At 53.8% G+C, this 15642-nt stretch overlaps 1 protein-coding gene across 2 annotated transcripts in view; it reads left to right on the forward strand.

Annotated features, from left to right (window-relative positions):
- Nucleotides 1–15642, forward strand: part of MCF2 (MCF.2 cell line derived transforming sequence) — a 54376-nt gene that overhangs the window by 18610 nt on the left and 20124 nt on the right. For both annotated transcript variants that reach the window (XM_066559822.1, XM_066559823.1), the window contains exons 5-12: nucleotides 5275–5394; nucleotides 6971–7087; nucleotides 7764–7913; nucleotides 10865–10989; nucleotides 11451–11565; nucleotides 11926–12045; nucleotides 13712–13903; nucleotides 15113–15304. In XM_066559822.1, the coding sequence (XP_066415919.1) occupies nucleotides 5275–5394; nucleotides 6971–7087; nucleotides 7764–7913; nucleotides 10865–10989; nucleotides 11451–11565; nucleotides 11926–12045; nucleotides 13712–13903; nucleotides 15113–15304 (1131 nt within the window). The remainder of the gene's footprint in view (nucleotides 1–5274; nucleotides 5395–6970; nucleotides 7088–7763; nucleotides 7914–10864; nucleotides 10990–11450; nucleotides 11566–11925; nucleotides 12046–13711; nucleotides 13904–15112; nucleotides 15305–15642) is intronic.

Here is a 15642-nt window from a genome sequence, read left to right on the forward strand (position 1 = left end):
GTAAAGGAGTGCCATGAAGCTGAATTTAAATGACAGACTGTGTCCTATTTTTTCCAGCATATGTATATGCAAGTGCAGCTCTGCGGTTGTGCATCTGATCTTGAAAATTTTTCTATCACACTGCACAGATTTTTGTTTTAACTCTTTCTGTATGTCTCTAACTGCCTGGGCAGAGCAGGCTAGCAGTGCTGTGGGAAGTGATGCCGGGCAAGCCTCGGGTTTTGGCCGGAGCATCTTTCCTTGGTTCAGCCCCAGAGCCCAGAGCAGCTGGAAAGGCACCTTGGAGATAGCGGCGGGGGGAAAGGGAAGGGTGAGAGCTCCGAGCTGGGAGCCCAGTCCTCGCAGCAAAGAGCGGCTGCAGCATGATTTTTGGCATTCCACCTTAAAAGCAAAGCCGGCGCTGGGGAGGAGAGCGGGGCTGCCAGCCGGGAGCCGGCAGGGCTGCTGCCTGCCCGAACCGAGCCGAACCGAGCCGAACCGAGCAGCTGCGTGCCGGCCCCGGCAGCGGGGAGAGCCGGGCAGGGCCCCGCAGCATCCCCGCAGCATCCCCGCAGCATCCCCGTAGCATCCCTGCAGCATCCCTGCATCCCTGCATCCCCTTCCCGCAGCATCCCCGCATCCCTGCGGGGCCATGGCGGAGGCGGGCCCGCGGCGGGGCGGGCGGCCCGCCCGGGATGCGGTAAGGCTCGGGCCGCCGTGCTGCGGACAGCGGGACACGGGGACAGGGGGACACGGGGACACGGGGACAGCGAGACAGCGGGGGAGGCCGGGCAGCCGCGGCACGGCCCGCAGCGCTCGGGCTCCGGCGGCGCGGGGGGAGCCAGCGGCAGCACCCTCCGTGCGGGAGCGGCCGGCGCTGGGCACCGCTGGGTATCGCTGGTATCGCTGGGCACCGCTGGGTATCGCTGGTACTGCTGGGGGCCGCTGGTACCGCCGGCTATCACTGGGTACCGCTGGTACCTCTGGGTATCGCTGGTACTGCTGGGGGCCGCTGGTACCGCCGGGTATCAGTGGGTACCGCTGGTACCTCTGGGTATCGCTGGGGGCCGCTGGCACCGCTGGGTACCGCCGGGTATCACCGGGTTCCCCGGGTATCAGTGGGTACCGCTGGTACCGCCGGCTATCACCGGGTTCCCCGGGTATCAGTGGGTACCGCCGGGTATCACCGGGTTCCCCGGGTACCGCCGGCCCCGCTGCCCGCAGCGCTGCTGCCCTGGCTCCCCGCCCGCAGGAACGGCTCTGTCATTGCCCCTCCAGGGCAGGAGAAGCCGCGGCATGGAGCGGCCCCGCACGGATCCGTGCCCGGTGGTGCTGACAGCATCCTCGGGTCAGTCGTGCCGCCGGCTGCAGCAAAGGCAGCAGAGCGCTTGGGAGTTTGGCTCTGGCTCCGGGGGAAGTTAAAGGCTCGGATTAGCAGCACCTGGCATTTTGTTGCATGGCTTTTCCTTCAAGGGGCAGCAGAAAGTCATCAAGTTCAGTACCTGTATAAGGACTCCTGGACTCTGCAGAGCTCAGAAAGAAACTTATTGGCAGATAATACTTTGGGTTTAAAATTTATTTTTTTATATATTGATTTCCAGCCTCATGGATACCCCAGTGAACTGCAGGGGAGAATAGTGTCTGAAAACAGAGTTCCTGAACTGGGCGGAAATGTTGAAATACCACTAAATGTGTCAGAGTGAGATATCCAGTAACCTTTCAGTGCACGTCCTTTCTTGTGCTTTATTAGCCCAGTTTGTCTGTATTGATTAAATCAGGGCTCTCTGTTGGTTCTAGTTAAATGTGCATTTAAAAAGTTGCTGAAGTGGCCTGAAGGTGTCCGTGTCTGTCCTGGGAAGGAGGGATGTGGTGAGCAGCCTGTGGTCAGTGGGACAGGTAACAGCAGTGAAGTGCTGCCAGCTGCCTGCTTTAGGGGGACTGTGCTGGGGGTTTTCTGCCTTTCCTGGTGAGCTGCAGAGGGCAGAGGCTTTAGAGGGTTCTTTAGGTGTTTTGTTACATAACCCCAGGCTTATCAAGTGCACAGGATTCTTTTTAGATTTACAAATGATAACGTAAAGCATGAGGCAATATTAAATATCCTTTTGTCTTTGCTTTCTTTAATATATTGTGGGGAAGGGTCTTTTGCAGCAGTACTTTCAGTATCATTATGTCACCCTGAGTTTTTAAGATTCTCTAAGCCTTCTGATGTTGACATTCTTGTAGTGAATTTTCTCACATACTTTCTGTAAATAACTTATTGTTTTGCATTCCTCTATGGAGGAGGAGAGAGTTGATGGACTGTTGGTTTAACCAGTGGCATTGGAGAGGTGCCACTGTCACCCTCCAATCCACTGTCACTTTTGGAAAACTATAAATGTTGGAGTCAGAAAATAAACGGCCCTTTTCTCTCGTTCACCTTGAGAACGGTGTGAGCGTGTGTTCCTTTGTGTCCTATAGCGACATCATTAGAGATCAGTTTTTAGGAAACTTATCTACACTTCAGCTCTGAGAAAAACTAAAATTGTTACATTAACTAAAAAAATACAATCCTTACAGTAATGTTATATTGAGGAATTACTGGTCTATGTGGGGTTTTTTTCTCCTAACATTTCATCCTTTCCTTTAAGTCTCTAAGAGGGCACAGGACATGGTTTGTGGGTGTCTGTCTTTCTTACAAGCTTATTTCTTGTCATGTTCATTTTTTCCCATGCTTGGAATACATTAGGTGTCATTTGCAAAGCTGTGCTTCCTGTTTTGTAGCTACTCCTAAGTGCTGACCTTGATCCTGTATGTATAAGATCAGCTGAAAAATCCCCAGACGCTTTCTAAACTGAATGGAAATCCAATCATCTGCCCTGGAAACTCAGGGTGAAACTCAGGCATTTCACTTTTGAGGTGAAATACCAAGGAGCAGGAGGGATACAATGGTGTGTGTATGGCTGTCCCTGGGGTGCAGGAAGGCAGTGCTGGGGTGTCCTGGTGTGTCTGTGGTGTGGGACACCTTGGCATCCTGTAGCAGAGGTGTCCTGCAGCCAGAGGTGTCCCTGGGGTGCAGGAAGGCAGTGCTGGGGTGTCCTGGTGTGTCTGTGGTGTGGGACACCTTGGCATCCTGTAGCAGAGGTGTCCTGCAGCCAGAGGTGTCCCTGGGGTGAAGGGGGACAGTGCTGTGCTCTCCTGGTGTGGGACACCTTGGCATCCTGCAGCCAGAGGTGTCCCTGGGGTGGAGGGGGACAGTGCTGTGCTCTCCTGGTGTGGGACACCTTGGCATCCTGCAGCAGAGGTGTCCAGGGCCATCCCTGCTCCCAGCCAGGCTGCTCCCTCTGGTCCCTGTGAGCTGGGTTTTCTCCTGCCTCTGCTCCCCTTTCCTGTCCTGCCCAGGGGCTCCTGGGGCTGACATTCAAAGCCTGCAGGTTTCCCATGGGGAGCTGGGTTTGGACACCCAGGTTTGGACACCCAGGCTGTTGCTCCAGGGAGATTGCTCTGCACCCAGAGGGTGCCTGTTCAAAAGGACTTGAAGGAGTAGGGGAGGCTGAAGCTCCAAGTGGCAGCAGGGCTGAAGGGCCAGGGGATGAAGGGAGTAATGATGTCAGGGTGAGGGAGGATGAATTTCTGTTCTCAAAGACATTCCTGCAGCGTTTTCCAGGGCAGGGCCAAGGTAGGAGCCCAGGGTTCACAGAGGAGGCATTCTGTGCTGCCCAGGGCTGGAGCAGGAGCACAGCACCAGGGCCTGGAGCCAGCACCAATGCCCCTGTTATTTACTGGTTTGCTGTTGTTTCCAGTGCCAAGTCTTTGTCCCTGGCACCACTCTTGTTGACTTCCAAAGGGTATGAGTTTGCCATTTCATTCACAACCTTTTTTTTCTGCTCGTACTTAAAATAACAGCAGATCAATATATTGGATTTATGTGGCTTATATGATCCTAAAACTCACTGTCCATTTCTAAGGGAAGCTGTGGGCAGTGGAAGCCACAACCTGCCCCTTCCTACCCAAGAAAACAGAGCAAATGAGTGACAGTGCAGCTCAGGGATGCCAGAGCTCGTGTAAATCCTGTTTCAAACAGCACTAATGCATGTTTGTGGGATGATCTTTGTTTTGAGGGCATGGATGAAGTGCCCTGCAGTGCAAAGTACCCAAACACGTTCATTATTCTCACCCTTGGCATAGAGGTTACTATCATGTTTCATGGAGGAGGATGCTATAAGGAGGAGAGAAATGTGACCTGGCCTGGCAGGATCTCAGAGCAAATATTGTCTTAATTAACTCAAGGCTTTGCATCATGTGCTTATCCATAATTTAATGATGCAACTTCTACTTTCTTAAAAATTCTTTTTCATTCTCAAGAACCCTTTTCACAGATCTATTTAAAAATGCACCTGCTAACCATATGCTTGAAAAAAGGCTCCAGCAGTGTAGACAGGAAATTCCAAATTCTTGCCACAAATTAAATGTTGCCTGGTAATTACCAAGGACAAGACGAGTGTGCTTCGTGCAGTTATGGGATGATTAGAAAGTTTGGCAATAAATTTTGCTTCCTCAATCTGTCATTCCTCTCAGTGTTCCAGCCCTCTGCTCCCTGCTAAGTTGTAATTTCATTCCCCAAGTTATAATGATGAACAGAATCTGCATTATTAAAGTTTATAACAAGTGTGCCTCTGAGGAGCAGGGCTGACCTCCTGCCTGCTCCAAGGGGAGGTGGGGCTGGACAGCCCTGCTGCAGTTCCATCCCATATCTCTGAACCACCCCCAGCATCTCCCTCCTGTTGTATTTGCGGGGTGCCCCAATGAAGGAGGGAATGATGAATCTGACTCCATGTTCTCAGAAGGCTAATTTATTATTTCATGATACTATATTGTATTAAAGAATGCTATACTAAACTATAGTAAAGAATACAGGCAAGATACTTACAGAATGCTAAAAAGATAATAATGAAAACTCCTGACTCTCTCCCAACACAGCTTGGCACCAATTGGCCAAAGAGTGAAAACAACTCCCAGCAGAATCCAATGGAACAATCACCTGTGGGTAAACAATCCCCAAACACATTCCACATGAGCAAAACACAGGAGAAGCAAATGAGAGAATTATTGTTTTCCTTTTTCTCTGAGGCTTCTCAGCTTCCCAGGGGAAAAATCCTGGGCGAAGGGATTTTTCAGAAAACGTGAATGCCACACCCTCCTGTTTTGAAAATAAGAAACCCCCCCTAAAACTGAACGATCCCCCTGCTTTCAGTGCGTTGGGAGCTGCTGCTGGAGCTGCCACTGCCCAGGGTGAATGCTGTCTGTGTTTCCTTGCAGGCATCCTTCCCAGGGAACCTGCACTTGGTGATGGTCCTGCGGCCCACGGGCTTCTTCCAGCGCACCTTCACCGACATCGGCTTCCGCTTCAGCCAGGAGGATTTCCTGCTCAAGTTACCGGTATGGAGCAGCCTGGGCATGGCTGTGTGTGCCCAGAGAGGCCTGGGCATGGCTGTGTGTGCCCAGAGAGGCCTGGGCATGGCTGTGTGTGTGCCCAGAGCAGCCTGAGCACTGCTGTGTGTGTGCCCAGAGCAGCCTGAGCATGGCTGTGTGTGTGCCCAGAGCAGCCTGGGCATGGCTGTGTGTGTGCTCAGAGCTGTGTGTGCCCAGAGCAGCCTGGGCATGGCTGTGTGTGCCCAGAGCAGCCTGGGCACTGCTGTATGTGTGCTCAGAGCTGTGTGTGCCCAGAGCAGCCTGAGCATGGCTGTGTGTGTGCTCAGAGAGGGCTGGGCATGGCTGTGTGTGCCCAGAGCAGCCTGGGCATGGCTGTGTGTGTGCTCAGAGAGGGCTGGGCATGGCTGTGTGTGCCCAGAGCAGCCTGGGCATGGCTGTGTGTGTGCTCAGAGCAGCCTGAGCATGGCTGTGTGTGCCCAGAGAGGCCTGGGCATGGCTGTGTGTGCCCAGAGAGGCCTGGGCATGGCTGTGTGTGCCCAGAGAGGCCTGGGCATGGCTGTGTGTGTGCCCAGAGCAGCCTGAGCATGGCTGTGTGTGTGCTCAGAGCTGTGTGTGCCCAGAGCAGCCTGAGCATGGCTGTGTGTGTGCTCAGAGCAGCCTGGGCATGGCTGTGTGTGTGCTCAGAGCAGCCTGGGCATGGCTGTGTGTGTGCTCAGAGCTGTGTGTGCCCAGAGCAGCCTGGGCATGGCTGTGTGTGCCCAGAGCAGCCTGGGCACTGCTGTGTGTGTGCTCAGAGCTGTGTGTGCCCAGAGCAGCCTGAGCATGGCTGTGTGTGTGCTCAGAGAGGGCTGGGCATGGCTGTGTGTGCCCAGAGCAGCCTGGGCATGGCTGTGTGTGTGCTCAGAGCTGTGTGTGCCCAGAGCAGCCTGGGCATGGCTGTGTGTGTGCTCAGAGCAGCCTGGGCATGGCTGTGTGTGTGCTCAGAGAGGGCTGGGCATGGCTGTGTGTGTGCTCAGAGCTGTGTGTGCCCAGAGCAGCCTGAGCATGGCTGTGTGTGTGCCCGGAGAGGGCTGGGCATGGCTGTGTGTGCCCAGAGCAGCCTGGGCACTGCTGTGTGTGCCCAGAGCAGCCTGGGCACTGCTGTGTGTGCCCAGAGCAGCCTGAGCATGGCTGTGTGTGTGCTCAGAGCCTGGGACAGAGCTGTGTTAAGCCATAAGTGTAAGAAGGAAGCCCTGCTCCAGAACAGGATGTAGAGCAGAGTTTGAGGTGCATCAGGGGTCGGTGTAGGGCCGGAGGGTGACCCAGGGCTCTGTGTGTGTGTGTGTGTGCAGGTGGTGATGCTGAGCTCAGGGGGTCGGTGTGGGGCAGGAGGGTAGCCCAGGGGTCACACAGGCTCTGTGTGTGTGTGTGCAGGTGGTGATGCTGAGCTCAGGGGGTCAGTGTGGGGCAGGAGGGTGGCTCAGGGGTCACACAGCCCCTGTGTGTGTGTGTGTGTGTGTGTGTGTGCAGGTGGTGACGCTGAGCTCGGTCAGTGATGGGGCAAGAGGGTGACCCAGGGGTCACACAGGCTCTGTGTGTGCAGGTGGTGATGCTGAGCTCGGTCAGTGACCTGCTGACGTACATCGAGGAGCAGCAGCTGACCCCCGAGCTGGGGGGCACCCTGGAGTACTGCCACAGCGAGTGGGTCATCTTCAGGACGGTGAGTGGGGCTGGCCACGGGTGCTCAGCCAGCTGGGGCTCCCTGGGGAACGTCTGCAGTCAGGCACTGAGCACTGGGGGGCTGAAAGGAGCCCCCAGAGCCACTGCACCTCCCAGATCACACGTGCACAGGAGCCAAGGGGTGTGAGGCTTTGATGGGTTTGCAGGATTGGCTCCCTCAGGCTCCTATTGAAACTGCTCCCAAAAGATCTGTCTTTAAAATCTTTATTAGAGTTCCCTTAATGGGAGATACCAAATAGGCTTTTTTGTTAATAATGGTCGCTTAATGTGATTAATATCAGAACTGTGTTTGGGAAGCAGGGTAATGAGACTGCCTACTGCATACTGACCAAATGCAGAGAATTCAGAGAATTTCCAGTTCGGTTCGTTTCTTTCCCTTTGCAAGAACTTTCATATTGCCAGGAATCAGGAGTTGTGCCTTGCTGTGTGTCCTTGTGCTTCCTGTGCACTCAGTTTCCCGGGGATGCTGTGTCCCAGGTGGTGGCAGGTTGGGTTCCCAGTGGGATGTTCTCCCTGTGTGCCTGCACATCCCACCCAGCCGTCTCAGAGCTGTTGGGCTGCCCCGGCCCAGCCCAGCCCTGGCTCTTGGGGTGCCCCTGAGGAGCTGCAGGATGGTGGTGACCCCCGGGCCGATTGCAGCCGCTGTGTCCCTGCAGGCCATAGAGAGCTTTGCCCTGACTGTGAAGGACATTGCCCAGATGTTGCAGTGCTTCGGCACGGAGCTGGCGGAGGCGGAGCTGCCCGAGGACATGTTCTGCATCGAGCGCCTGCTGGCCGTGCGCACCGAGAGGTACCTGCAGCTGAAGGTACGGCACAGGGCACTGCCAGCTCGGGGTGTGGCACAGGGCACTGCCAGCTCGGGGTATGGCTCAGGGTATGGCTCAGGGTACTGCCAGCTCGGGGTGTGGCACAGGGCACTGCCAGCTCGGGGTGTGGCACAGGGTATGGCTCAGGGTATGGCTCGGGGTGTGGCACAGGGCACTGCCAGCTCGGGGTGTGGCTCAGGGTATGGCTCAGGGCACTGCCAGCTCGGGGTGTGGCACAGGGCACTGCCAGCTCGGGGTATGGCTCAGGGTATGGCTCAGGGGCACTGCCAGCTCGGGGTGTGGCACAGGGCACTGCCAGCTCGGGGTATGGCTCAGGGTATGGCTCAGGGTACTGCCAGCTCGGGGTGTGGCACAGGGCACTGCCAGCTCGGGGTATGGCTCAGGGTATGGCTCAGGGTATGGCTCGGGGTGTGGCACAGGGCACTGCCAGCTCGGGGTGTGGCTCAGGGTATGGCTCAGGGTATGGCTCGGGGTGTGGCACAGGGCACTGCCAGCTCGGGGTGTGGCTCAGGGTATGGCTCAGGGCACTGCCAGCTCGGGGTGTGGCACAGGGCACTGCCAGCTCGGGGTATGGCTCAGGGTATGGCTCAGGGGCACTGCCAGCTCGGGGTATGGCACAGGGCACTGCCAGCTCGGGGTATGGCACAGGGTATGGCTCAGGGTATGGCACAGGGTACGGCACAGGGTACTGCCAGCTCAAGGTATGGCTCAGGGTATGGCTCAGGGCACTGCCAGCTCGGGGTATGGCACAGGGCACTGCCAGCTCAGGGTGTGGCTCAGGGGATTTGTGATTAATATTATCCTAGGGGTCAATGGAAGGTTCTGTGCAGCCAGCTGCTGCTTTATCAGCCTGTTGTCTTTGGTGCTCCTGCACCTTCCAGGGAGCAGCACAGGCCCCAAACCCTTCCTTCAGAAGCAATCACTGTGTTCATAGTTGTTCTGTGGGGCTGAAGAATGAGCTCCTTTGCTTTGTGACAGGTTTCATTTACCTAAGTCAAAGAATTGAATCTATTTTAATTTATAATCATTTGTCATTCATGTGACAGTGAGTTCCCAGAAAGATGCCTCTAAGAAATACTGAAAATATCATCCAAGTTGTGCTGTGTGTAGGCATAATACATGTGTGCATGTTTAGAAAGTATCATTATAGATACTGTCAATGGGCCTCCATCTCTTTGAAAATGAAGAGAGTAAAATGAAATAGCAGCTACATGTATTGCAACATGACTCAGTGGCTTCAGCTTTGTGCTCAGGACTGTGGCCACAGTGCAGGGCGCAGATACCAGCTCCACAGGGTGGGTCACAGTGTAAAACCAGCCAACAGTGCCCACTCTCTGGAGAAATAAAACACATCACATGTTTTCATTTGCGTAGAAAGCACAGCAGCACTCAGTACAAGCCATCTGTTGCTTTTAATTCCTCATCTATTAATTTCAAATATCAAAATCACTCATTGGCTTTTGTCTGAAGTGAGGTCTGCTGGCTTTTTTCTTTTGTTCGTTCTAAGACCATGAAACACAAAAGCAGATGAGAAACTGTGCACAGATTGTGGTGACAGCAAGACATGGGGTCCGTGTCTCTCTCATGACAACCCCAGGACTGGTACAGTTGATTCCTGAATTCAAATACTCAATAAATCAGAATAATTTATGTAGCTGTGATGCTGCGCAGAAACTGGCATCAAGCACAATGAAAAAATGACAGAAATTAATTAAACAGCCTAACAAAAAAATTAACCCCACTGATATACTGAACAGAAGAAGTCAAGTCACCACCTGTTTGACAGTCAGGCCACTTTGCTTTATGGATAATGAATGGCTTTGAATCAAAGGAGGACCATGGCTCTGTGCAGAGCGAGGGCTAAGAGATAAATAACAGCCCCCTGCAGTCTGAAACATGCTGCACCATTGCTCTGCTGAGTCTCCTGCCTGGGCAGTGTCAGGAGATGGGGTTTGCCTTGTGTTCATCCCCAGGGTGTTTCAGTGACAGGGCTGGCACTGCACACTGGGACAGGGGAGGCTCCTGCAGCTGTGTCCTGCTCCTGGGGCTGATGCTGTGTTTGGGCTGCTGTGAGCTCTCTGGGGCAGGCAGACACTGAACCCAGTCTGGGCTTTCTGAATCCTCTCCCTGAAGAGATTTTGCCATTGTTTCTCTTGCAGTAGAGACCTGGCCATCTCCTGGGAGGGCTCTCACCCCTCCAGGGCCAGGCTCTGCAATGGAACCACAGACAGGTCACTCCTTCAGGGCCTCTGCCACCTCAGCTCCTCAGCCACATGTGTTTTCTCCCTCCTCACTTCTGTCTTTGGCCTCTTTGTCCTGAAAATAGTTGACTCAATGCACATGTTTGCTTTGGGGCTGAGCCCAGCCAGCACAGAGCACCTCAGCTGGTGCTGATGAGGACCCCAAGGGTTTAAATTTCCCCAAGAGAGGTTGTATTGGGTGTGTTGGCTTCAGATGTAGGGGTTGTACTGAGTGCTGCTGTGTGGGCTCACAGCAAAGTCCTGGCTTTGTTCCTCCATGGGATGCTCCTCTTACAACCTCCTCTGCTGACCTTGATGGAGAAGCACAGCCTTCAAGCTGTGGAAAACCCTGCTTGAAGACATGAACTTGTGGACAGGTGTCTCACACCAGCACCACTGCTCACCAGGAGAGAGCTGGGGCTGTGCTGGCCTCCTGAATCATTTTGTGGCCTGCTGAATTCATGTGTGGCACTTTCCACCCAGCCTGGTGCCCTGTCCATGGCTCAGCCTCGTGCAGCTCCTGGGGTTAATTCCGTGTGAAGAGGACTGAGACATCTGCTGGGAGTGCTTTGGTCTGTTGGGTGTTGCTGCTTTGTTTCACACAGGGAAACTAAGGCAGGAGAAACACAAAATGCCTCATCCTTACCTCACAATAAGCAGCCTGAAGGAGAAATGTTTTGTGTTATACAGGAGGAGATCACGGCAGTCACAAAAGAGGGGAAGTTGCTTTTGAGCAGTTTTGAAGAGCCAGACTCAGGGGAATGCAGTCAGGACCAGCAGCAGGAGAGGCCTGGGGACTGGGAGACGGTGAATCGGTGAGTGCACTGTGTTCCTAAATCCCCTGATTTTCAGTGGAAACACTCAAATTATTGAGGCGTGGATGTGTTCTTTAGGTCACCTGTCAAAGACAAAGATACCCGAATTTTGCTCCATCAGGTTGCTGGGTGACTTCTCTCATGATGTTGACTTGCTCTGATCGTTGTCCCCACTGTTGTGATGAGGCTGTGGAGCACATGCAGGGCTCTTCCCTGCCAGGCCCCCAGGTTTCACCCAGATAAATGTAGATAGCAACAACTGCTTCCCACAGATGTGTGATCACACTGCTCTGCAGTGCTGGTTTCGTTAAATCCCTCCCTGGGATCATCTCAAGCCACGTGTATATGTCTGTTGACTTCTTCTGAGACCTTGGGTCCCTGTGTAAGTGATCTCTGGGTCTTGTCCATCTCTGTCCCCTCTTTGCAAATTGTCCCAGTCTTGTCCTTTCTCTGTGCCCAAGGTTGCTTGGTCAGCTGCGTGAGATGGAGACTGCTTTTGATGGCTTCTGGGAAAAGCACCAGTTAAAAATGGAACAATATTTACAACTCTGGAAGTTTGAGCAAAGTTTTCAAGAGGTAGGATCAGATGTGCTCCCATTGGCAGAAGGGAGAGGTGGAGATCTGTTGGATAGAAGTTGTTATGCTTTTTCTTTTGAGAGTGTTTAATTTATGCTGCTGTTCCTTGACTGTGGCAGGGCTGGCTAGCCTGGGGAGACGGCTGTGCTTCCTCCCTGAGAGCTAATTTAGGTACCACTGCCCTGCAGTCGCGTGGATTCTGCTGATGGAAGCATCTTTCAATTTACGAATTAGTTCTTGGACACTAGTTGTGTTATTGGATTTAGCAATCGTAGCTCAAGTGTGATTAATTTTGGGCTCAGACTGCTTTCCTGCCTGTGCTTTGTATCCTTTTGCAGCAATTTTCTTCTCTGTGTCCAGGTCAAGAGTGCCATTGAATTTTTAATGGGGCAGCAGGCGGAGCTGCCCGACACCGGCGACAGCATCCCCCAGGTGAAGCAGAGGCTCAAGGAGCTGGAGCACTTGGATGGCCTGGCTCAGGTGAGGTGGCCTAACGTGGCTCAGGTGAGGTGGCCTAACGTGGCTCAGGGGAGGTGATAACATGGCTCAGGGGAGGTGATAACATGGCTCAGGTGAGGTGGCCTGGCTCAGGTGAGGTGGCCTTGCACAGAAGCAGCACCCACGAAACACAGGAGCCACACAAACACTCTGTATTTGTGGTAGGTCTTTGTGAAATCACCTGGCTCTGTAATTTGTTGGTGAGTGCTGCATGAAGGATTGATTTCATGTCTCTGCTCTGAGCAGCAAGGCTGTGATCACTCTGAAAGCCAGAAACAGGCTGTTTAATTATCAGAGTTAAAATAAATTGCTGAGCCACCGTGAAGATCCAGAACAGATAAATGTCTGAACATGGGGGAGGCGTGGGATTTAATGAGCTGGAAGGAGAATTATTTATATTTTAAGTGCTTTAGCTATGCTAATAGGCAGAAACTTGTTACCAGGCACATGGAGTTGCAAAAAAGTTGTATCCTGCCATGTCTGTGAGTTGAACATAACATATGGGGGAAGACTAAGAGATGTAGGGGAAACAAGAGTGAAGAGAAATGATTCGCAGGAGCCCAGCTAAGGCTGTGACCTTTGCAAGGGGATGTGCTGGGCACCTGGGCCAGGGTCAGCAGAGAAATCCTGAGGGGTCTGGTCACAGAAGAGAAGAGTTTAGAGAAAGGTCTGAGGCTTGCTGGCCATTTGGAAGACATGTTTGTGGAGAGAGGGAGGAGGATCAAAAAGCCAGGCAGGCAGGGAGCAGCAGGGAAGCCATCCCAGTTCCTCCCAGCCCTGGAGTAAACCAGAACCAGTACACTGACTGGGGTGTGCAGAAAAGCTCCTGTGTTCTTGGCATCAAGATAAACCTTAACTACTGCAATTCCCTTTGATGCCTGGGAGCACGGTGGGCCTGAACTGGAATCAGCTGAGTGTATTCAGGGTGTGGCTCCTGGAGGGGCAGAGATGCACTGACAGCAGGCACTCACAGCCGTGCTGCTTTGGTGAAATACTGTTTTCTGCTTCATCCTCTGTATGGATAGGAAGGTTTTTCTCCCCAGATGGTGGGTACCACTTTCTGCTGTGTAAGCCACCCCTGCTGGCTACTCCTGATGGCAGCCATCCCCAAGAGTGGCTGTGTTTCAGTAACTTCTTTGAGCCAGGTCTAATAAGCTCTTGGAGGCCTATAACACACCAAGATAGCTCAGCTACCCTTGGAGCCATAAAAATCAGCAGGATGGCTTCTGTTGCAGTGTTGGAAACAAAAAGGTTTAATAAAAAGCAAAATAACAAACAGAAATACTGAGCCAGGTGCAAGAGGTCCCTGCTCCTGGTGGATCACTTCACAAAATCCATTAGTTTCTTTGTTCTCTTCTTTTCCTACTTAATTGCCTGGGTGGGACTTCTTGGCTTCTGTCCAATTAGCTATCCTTACCTTTGAGGTGAGGTCCCCCAGGCCCTGTGAGGTGTCTTTTCACTGAATAGAGGAGAGAAACTTGTGGGCTTATTTCCCTTTAAGGGGACAAAGGGTAATTTTGTCACTCTCAGCAAAGAGCTCAGTCCTACATGGCTGAGCCCTGGTGAGCTGGGCGGGCACCCTGGTGTGTGTGGGCACTTTGGCACCGTTTCTGCTTGTGTGCCAGCCTGGGCTCTCCCCTTCCTGCAGGAGCTGATAGGGAAGGCTCAGGTGGTGATCCTGCACGGGCACCAGCTGGCAGCCAACCACCACTACGCCCTGAACCTGATCTGCCAGCAGTGCAACGAGCTGCGGCACCACTGCGACCTCCTGGCTGAGCACGGCAAGAGGAAGCGGCTGCGCCTGCAGAGGACCCTGGAGCTCCACAGCCGCCTTCAGCAGGTACCGTTCAGACATGCAGGGCTCTGAGGAGATGCTTGGTGAGCTCCTCCATGGGGCTGGCCCCTCCTCTTGGCTGGAAGCATCTGGAGTCTGCAGCTCTTCTTCACAGTTAATGGTAGGGAGGTGTTCCCAGAGGCTGGGGGAGCCCCTTGGCGGGGAAGTCAGCAAACAGGTATCTGCTGCTGCTGCTGCTGTGAGGGCAGCAGAAGGAGGTGGGCATCTCCACAGAGCACCGAGCTCAGCTGCTGCTCTTGGTGGTGCTTTCATGCTACATCCATGAATTGACTGACTTTGGAGGTTTTCCTGCCCAGTGTGACAGAGGTGATGCTCTCACATAAACTCCTGCCCCTTTTTCTGAGGGATTTATTAAGAACGAACATGGCTGAGTGTGAAATGAGGTGACAGATTGGTAGGTAGGCACAGCTGCTGTGTGCTAGCATGGAAGTGGAGTCATGTGGCTCCAACGCTCTTTGATATCTTAATCAGCATCAAATATTCATTTAGGGAAATTCACGCTAATTAGGCCAGAAGGCACACGGCTGTAATGTGCTTGGGGCCAATTAAGAGAAACAGTGAATTTTGACCCTGTTCCATTTCCCTGTTTCGGGGAACTGGGGAGCTCCTTTTTCCTCTCTGTGTGCTCCACTTGAGCACTGTGCTGATCTGTGGGACACAGTTCCTCAGCCTGCAGGACAGGGGCCTCTCCTGGGCTCCTTGCAGGCCTGGCTGGTGCCTGGGGTCTGGCTTGGGGCCGTGCTGGAGCACAGCATGGTCCTGCTCTCCATGTCTCCTGTCCCATTCACAGCACTGGAAATTCTCTGTTGTTCTTGGCTGGAGCATCCTCTTACCCCTGAGTGTGTGAGTGCCAGTATCACACACACACCCCAGTGTGCCAGTGAGCCCAGTCCAGGTCTGCACTGAGCCTCAGGAACCTGCCAGCCTCCCTGTAGGCTGCAAAGTGCCCACTTCAGCTTTCCCAGCTGGAGAGAGAAACACCTGCTTATCCCTGTGCCCCCATGGCAGGCACAGCTGAGGGCTGCAGTCACCTTACAGACAAAGTGTGGCTTTGTGCTTTCTGCTGAAACACCAGTAAGTGCTGAGCTCTTGGGGATGCTGCTGGCTGCACCCAGGGCCAGTCAGTGATATTCTCATGAGGGCCTCGTGCCAGTGGGGGTTCCTGGAGGCTCTCACTCCCTGTGCTGTCCCCAGGCTCTGCAGTGCTGTGATGAAGGTGCCTACCTGCTTGCCAACCAGCAGATGGACAAGTGCCAGTCTAAAGAAGGCGCTCAGAAAGCACTCCAGGACATAGAAAGATTTCTTGAAAGCTCTTCATCCTACTTGAACTATGATCCCCAAGCCCTGCAGGACGATTTTGAGTCGGTTTTGACACCTGAGCTGAAGGTAAGCAGTTCCCCAGTGAGGAGTGAGGAGCAGGGTTGGGGTGTGTGGCAGTGCTGGCACCCTGGCAGCCCTGTGCCAGCTCAGGGTGGGCTGGTGCTGACTGTGGCTCCCTTGGCTCTCTGCTGTGTGTCAGGGTGGGCTGGTGCTGACTGTGGCTCCCTTGGCTCTCTGCTCTGTGTCAGGGTGGGCTGGTGCTGACTGTGGCTCCCCTGGCTCTCTGCTCTGTGTCAGGGTGGGCTGGTGCTGACTGTGGCTCCCCTGGCTCTCTGCTCTGTGTCAGGGTGAGCTGGTGCTGACTGTGGCTCTCCGGGCTCTCTGCTGTGTGTCAGGGTGAGCTG

This window comes from Molothrus aeneus, chromosome 14, assembly GCF_037042795.1.
Source record: "Molothrus aeneus isolate 106 chromosome 14, BPBGC_Maene_1.0, whole genome shotgun sequence".
Classification (NCBI taxonomy): domain Eukaryota; kingdom Metazoa; phylum Chordata; class Aves; order Passeriformes; family Icteridae; genus Molothrus; species Molothrus aeneus.